Source organism: Gracilinanus agilis, chromosome X (genome assembly GCF_016433145.1).
Source record: "Gracilinanus agilis isolate LMUSP501 chromosome X, AgileGrace, whole genome shotgun sequence".
In the NCBI taxonomy this organism is placed as follows: domain Eukaryota; kingdom Metazoa; phylum Chordata; class Mammalia; order Didelphimorphia; family Didelphidae; genus Gracilinanus; species Gracilinanus agilis.
Window position 1 is genome coordinate 58,255,028 of NC_058136.1, and position 6,876 is coordinate 58,261,903.

The 6,876-nt window shown below is 54.0% G+C and overlaps 1 protein-coding gene across 1 annotated transcript in view; it reads left to right on the forward strand.

Annotated features, from left to right (window-relative positions):
* The window catches only part of AMOT (angiomotin), a 97,444-nt gene extending 90,991 nt beyond the window's left edge, over positions 1 to 6,453 (forward strand). Inside the window, exon 10 of the mRNA XM_044682847.1 lies at positions 6,299 to 6,453. Within this exon, the coding sequence (XP_044538782.1) occupies positions 6,299 to 6,453 (155 nt within the window). The remainder of the gene's footprint in view (positions 1 to 6,298) is intronic.
* Positions 6,454 to 6,876: the final 423 nt, after the last annotated feature.

The following is a 6,876-nucleotide window of genomic DNA, read 5'->3' on the forward strand; positions in this document are numbered from 1 at the left end:
CTTCCTTCCTTCCTTCCTTCCTTCCTTCCTTCCTTCCTTCCTTCCTTCCTTCCTTCCTTTCTTCCTTTCTTTCTTTCTCTACTCAGCACACTAATTACCAGGCATTGGTAACCTCTTTTCTTTTCCGCTACCTAGTACATCAATGACTATATATTCCCCAAAATGTATTATCCCAAACACAGACCTTCTCCCTGTTTACCTTATATTTTTTCAGTCTTTGTTTTCTGTACTGTTATTTCTGTTTCTTTGTGGAAGTCCCATTTGACAGATGAAGAAACTGAGACTCCCAAAGGGGCAATGAGCTTTCTGGAGTCACGCAGATAGGATGCTACAGAGCTGAGACTCACTCCCAGGGCTTGGCTGCTTCAAATTCTGGCACCACACTAGCTCTTGAGGGTTGTCTTGCTCAGCATTGGCATCTGACTCCCTCCTCAGCAGGCTGCCACAGAGGAGGGCCCAGAAGGGTGTTCAGCAGTTTGGGAATCTTCCGTGTCCCTTTATTTTGCCAGCTAAGCCTGTGCTGTATCCCCACGCTGCCTCGGCATACCCCAGACCCAGCCAGGGTACAGGGAAGAGGCCCTTAGTGATAGCCTTGACTTCAGTGGGGCAACACCAGAATGTCTCCCAGACACTGGGCATTTCTTAATACGACGTACTCAAGACCAAGAAAGGCCCTTTGAAGCCCCTGTCCAAGCCAAGATCCCAGAAGGGGAGAGACTTGCCCACAGTCACACAGGGAGGAAGTAGTAAATCCTGTCCTCAAATCCAGCAGCAGGCTCTGGGGTCTTCTTCCTGGGGTCGTGGCTCCTTTCCTGCTGTGGCCTCGGGGCTCTTGGTCATGACTCATGACTTCCTAGGGAAGGCATTCCCAGGGAGGCCCAGTCCTGGCCCCAGCAGGCCTCCCTTTCAGCAAGAGCTCTCCTAGAAGATGGGTCTGTCGGCTTCCCGGCAGCCCCCCAAGAGAGGGAAGAGGCTGGCACATGGCTTTGGGGGTGGGGAGTGGGAAACCTCCACTCCTGGGCCAGGCAGCTGTTGGAGGAAGTTGCGCCCACATTAGGAAAGAACCATGGAAGGGGTCTAATCCCACCTCCCTGCCCCCAATGGCAGCCCCCACACACATGCCGCCTGCTGCTCTCCAAGTAAAACCTGCTTTCTTCCTCTTGTGTGCCCCCTCCCCTCCCCTCCTCCCTTTCTCTCTCTGCCTTCGTCCTTTTCTCTTCCTTCCCATCCTTCATGGGAAGCTCATTGCGCTGGGCTGCTAGCTTCTCCCCGAGACTGCTTGGTGCTCATACGCCCAGGAGGAATTGCCGCCCTGTGGGAGGTGGGAGGGCTTGCTCAGAACACACCTGCCCCAGAAGGGACCCTGGCTGCTTGGGGTCCTCCTTCCCCTGCCGTCACCCCCAGGGGGCCAAGAGGAGTTCTTCAGAGCCTGACTCCTGGGATGTGGCACCTTTTCCATTTGCTGCCAATGCCACCCTGCTCCCCAGGTATCCTCAGATGGCAGGGCCTCCCTTGGGGCATGCCAAGCTGCCCATTCTAGGTACACGGTCTGTCTGTCTCTCTGAAATTCCGTAGCCTGAGGGGGCCGAAGGCATAGCCCAATCCATCTCTTCGGGTCCTTCCTTTGGTACCTCCGAGGAGGGCAGCACCGATTAGCCTAGGCGCCCGTCCCTGGGGCTCTGGCCAAATTGTTCTCCCATCCACCTGACTACTCCCCACTGGGTGATAGCTCTGGACTGCCATGTCTTCAGTGATGTTACTGGGAACTAGAAATGTCCTCTGCTCCAGAGCCACGGCCCTTCGTTTAGCTCCCCCTGGGCCGGCCCTGCTCTTTGCCCGTCTTCATTGCTTTCTTACCAAGCTACTTCTGACCTCTGCCTCGAGCGCAGCCATTCAGGGCTCTCCCGGGCTCATGGCTGCCTCTTCCTCTTGGCTTCCCCTAGGACAGCTCCAATGGCTTTTTCGGTGGGAGGCCCCAGCTCGAGGGCCGCTCCCTCCCAGATTGCATCTCTTCTGTATCCATCTGGAGTGAGCCAGGCCTATACGGCGTCTTCCCCACTGGAATGGAAGCTCCCTGTGGCCCAGGGCTATTTCAGTGCATGGTGCCTGGGCCACTGCAAGCACTAATAATAAGTGTTTGTGGACTACCCAAACACACAGATATCTACATATAGACAGATGACTCAGTGACACACGAAGGAAGTCAAGTCTTGCCTTGGCTGGTCCTTGAACACATTCCACTTCTGAGCCGGCCTTTCCAGCAGCCCTCCAGGCTCATCACAAAGGAGCAGCCCTTTCCCCCGTCCCCTCTCCTCACTGTCCCCGTCTCATGCCCTAGATCTGTTCAGACATGGCCTGGGCACTCACTCATAGCAACCACTAGGATTGAGGGAATGGGCTCGAGACTAGACCCAGGACCATTGGAGATCTCTGCTGTGAAGGTCCCTCACCTTCCGGCTTAGGATCAATACTGCGAATTGCTTCCAAGGCAGAAGAGTGGTCAGGGTAGGCAATGGGGGTCAAGTGACTTGCCCAGGGTCACCCAGCTAGGATGTATCTGAGGCCAGATTTGAACCCAGGACCTCCCGTCTCTACCCACTATGCCATCCAGCTGCCCCCCATCTAGCTTTTAAAGCCCTTTGAACCAGGGCCCCAGTCTATCCTCCAAACTCCTTCTATGTTCTTCCATCTTCTGTACTCTATGATCTAGCCCAGTATAGAAACCCCACCTAAAACCCCAGCTCTAACTTAATGCTAAGTCAAAGGAAACCGAGTCAAGCTCCAAACCAATTTGATTTGCAACTTGGAATGAAAGCAAAGTGTCTGATTTAAATGTCAGCCCCGTTGCTGAGTGATGATTTAATAACTTTCATGAGGGATCTTGTCACAGCAAATTCCACACTGGAATAGAATGACTCACAGATAGGGTGCTGGAGATGACACAGCAAGCGAGCCCAGAACAGAGGGATGAGAGTGGCCTTGGCCTCAGCTGGGCACTGCAGCTGCTGCGACTGAGGTTCATTGCCACAAAGATGCTCCCCGGATTCCTTCCCGGCATCCTTCCCTTCCTGTAGAGCCTCCCGTGTTCACATGAGCTCCCACACGCGCACATACGCGCACATACGTGCACACACACGCAAAACCCTGAGGCGAGAGGGGAGCGAGTGTGAGCCCAGGGCCATGTTTGCCAGGAACGCTGGCTCTTGAGAGTCTGGTGTGGGCACTGAGGGTCAAATGACACAAACAGTGAGGTCCAGCTGTTCTGCCCAAAGGCAGGGGACCTAGCCACCGCCTTTTTGCTCCTTGAGGCTGAATGGAATCTGGGTTCTGTCCATGTGCTTCAAGATGTCTTAGCTTTTTCCAGCTAGTAGAGGCCACAAGAGAACACTGACTTGCCCAAAGTACTGAGAGAGCAGAGAGATGGAGGACTCGAAGCAAGTTATCCTAGTTTCTAGAATAATGCTCCCTCCCCCTTCTCTCTGTCTCTCTGTTTGTCTCTCTCTGTCTCTGTCTCTCTCCCTCTCCCTCTCCCTCCCTCTCCCTCTCCTTTTCCCTCTGTCGTCTTCCTCTCTCCCTTTCTTCCTCTCCGAGGGAAACTAATGGCCATGTGTGGTCCTGGTCATGTGTTGGACAGGGCCCAGCTCCAAGGGTAGTGAGAACAATTTGTAAACTTGTTTTCACAAGAAAAGAGACAGTGTGGTGCAGTGGAAAGGGTGGGGCTAAATTTGTAAGCCAAGGCCAAGGCCCTAACCACTCTCTAGCTATGTGACCTTGGTAGGTCCCTTTGTTCTCTTGGTCTCAATTTCTCCATCTGTAAAATGAAGGAGTTGGATTGGATGATTCAAAGGTGCCATCCGTCTTGAAGTCTATGATTCTACGATTCTGAGTTCCATGACTTGGGTTCAAGTCCTGCCTTTGCTACTTTTTCCTTGTGTGAGTTTGGGCAAGTTTGTTTACATTCTCTAGGGGTCTTCCTTGGGCCAGACACTGAACACAGAGACAAAAGTGAAACAATCCTTGCCCTCAAGGAGCTTCCATTCTACCAGGGAATGCAACCTAGAGGCACTTTTCTACTGAGAAATGGCCATTAGATGTGAGCTCCCTCTTCCCCTCAAAATGTCTCTCTTCCTTTTTTCTTGTGTCGGATAAATCAATGACCCTTCCAAGCCCTCCTCTCCAGGATCCCATCCCCTTCCGCCTTCCCTAGCAGATGGCACCCCTAGCCCTTTTCAATCTCTTCCCATAGATGGTTCCTGAAAAGCCTTCATCAGACTTCATCCTTTGTTTCTCCTCCCCTCCTCAGCCAAGCCCTCATGTGAGTGGCCCTCTACCCAGAAGCCATTGCCCTTCTGTCTTCAGATCTCCCGCCTGCCTCCTGGTCCCCCCTTCAAGCAGGGACTGTGGCAGACTTGAGCGAATGAGGGGCAGGAGCCGCTCTCCTCCCCTTGCTCTTCTCGTGCGTCCAGGCCGCAGCCTGGGTCTTAGACATTCCTCCCGCGGGGGGCTCTTGGGGGAGGAGAGAGGAGCCAGCTTTAGCGCCAGAGCCACCGGGCCTTCCTTGGCAGCTCGCTGCTCCAGGCCCTGTCTCTGCTTGTCAGCACTTCCTCCCTGCCTCCGAGGGCTTTGGGGTAATGGCCTTTATGCACTTCTTCTGTTCATTTAGAAAAACAAGTCGTTCCCTGGTCCCAAGGTGCACTTTCATAATGGAAACATCCCGGCTGCTCTACCGAGGGCTGACCTGACAAGCAATAGCAAGAGTAGCGGCGAGCCGAGCTCGTTGGGCTCCCCGAGGCCTCTGGGCCAGAGGGGGAGCAGGGCACTGAGCTGCTCGGCCCCTCTGCATGCTCCCTGCTACCTGGGGGCGGAGGGGTGGGCTGCAGGCTCAGGGGCCAACCCAACCCAGCTACAGAGATCTAGAGGGGTACGCATATATGTGTGTGTTGCTGTTGTTCAGCCGTTTTCGGTCATGTCCAACTCCGTGACCTCACTGGAGGTTTTCTAAAAGGGTTGGAGCGGTTGGCCATCTTCTCCTGCTCATTTGACAGATGAGGAAACTGAGGCAAACAAGGTAAAGTGACTCACCCAGGGTCACGCTGCTAGGAAGTATCTGAGGCTACATTTGAACTCAGGAAGAGGAGTCTTCCTGACTTCAGGCCTGGTGCTCTATCCACTGTGCCACCCAGCTGTCCATCTATGTGTGTATGTATGTAGGGATACATATGTATGTACGCGTAGGGGTAGGAGGCTGTGAGAAGGGTACTGAATTGGTGATCACCTGACCATAGATTATGGGAGCCTAAGAAGTCACGTAGGCTAATCCTCTCATTTTTATAGATGAGGAAACTGAGGCCCAGATAAATTAAAGTGCTTTGTCAAAAGTCATGAGGGAATTCAGCCCCAGTGAGTCAGGGAGCCTGGATTCAAATTCTAGGTCTTCCCTTGACTGGCTGGGTGAACTTCTGTTCACCTTCCCTGGCCTCAGTTTCCTCACCTATAAAATGAGAGAAGGGTTGACCTAGATGTACTTTAGGTCCTTTTCCGCGCTTGATCTCTCATTGTGTGAATGCCGATCTTGGAGGAGCTGGTGCTTAAGCTGTGCCTTGAAGGAAGAAGCAAAGGAATTCAGCAGACAGAAGAGGAAGGGCGCCTCTCAGAGGACATGGATAGGATAGGCCAAACCAAAATGAGAAGCCTTGGCCAGAACAAGAAGTGAGGCTAGAGAGGAACATCGGAGCCCATGTGTGGGGAAGGGCCCTAGTGAGGAGTTTAGTATTTTGTCCTAGCAGCAATAGGGAGCCATGGCAGGTTTGGGGGAGAGGGAGGGACATAGTTAGACCGGAGTCTTGGGAAGGTGATTTTAGAAACTGGGGGAGAGGATGGATGGGAGAGGGGCAAGCCCAGAAATGGGGAGGCAATTTTAGTCTAGAAGTGAAATCCCTAGAGAGCCTGAGCTGTGTGAATAGTGGGGAAGGGTCAGGATGTAAGTAGCACTGGAGAGGGAGGATGGGAAGTGTTGATAGTGGATTGGCCGGGGCGTCTGCATTGATTTCTTTGACTTGGCCAGCCTTTGGGTAACTGAGCAGCAGCTGGGAGCTCCCTTGTGAATACGCCCTATAGCCAACCAAGAGATCCCCCAGCATTCTGCTCCAGTGACAGAAGGCCCCAGGGAGCCTCGTGCCACACAGAGGCAGCCCCGAGTCCAGGCCTAGATCAGAGGCAGCTGGATGGGCCTCGGGGAGCTTGGCTGGTGACGTGGGGCCGCTCGGGCCTAATTCTGCTTCTCCTTCTTCTCCTCCAGGTACCTGCCAGCTCGGTTGGGCCTACTACTGTGCTGGGGGAGGAGCCGCCGTGGCCATGCTGATCTGTACGTGGCTCTCCTGCTTTGCTGGAAGGCTTCCCAAGCCCATCGTGAATTCCTACACCATGGAGCTGGAGCATTGCCTCCACCCCTGAGCCTTCGGGGCTCCGCTTCCAGTCTCTCTCGGGGTGCTGGCGGTAGGGCAGGCCGTGGCCCTCTCTCCCTGCCGCCCTCCCCACGATGAGTCTTAGTCTTAGTGTTCTTTCACTTATGGAAAGCCAGTGGGCTGGAAGCTACTTGCTAGATTGCTAGAGGATATGGGCTTTCCCCTGTCCCCCCTCTTCTCCTTCCCCCTTCCCCTGGGCTCTCCGGGCGGAGGGTTCCCTTTCCTCCAAGTCCCCCAAGACTCCTCCACCAACATCAGTCAATAAACCACTGATTAATCATCCTTCCTATGTCCTTGCCCATCGGGGGTAGCCTAGAGCCAGAAGAGAGCCTCGAGCTCACGGACTCCGTCCAGCCTCCTCACTTTGTACATGAGAAGCTAAAGTCTCCAAAGAGAGACTCGGGGTTCTTGA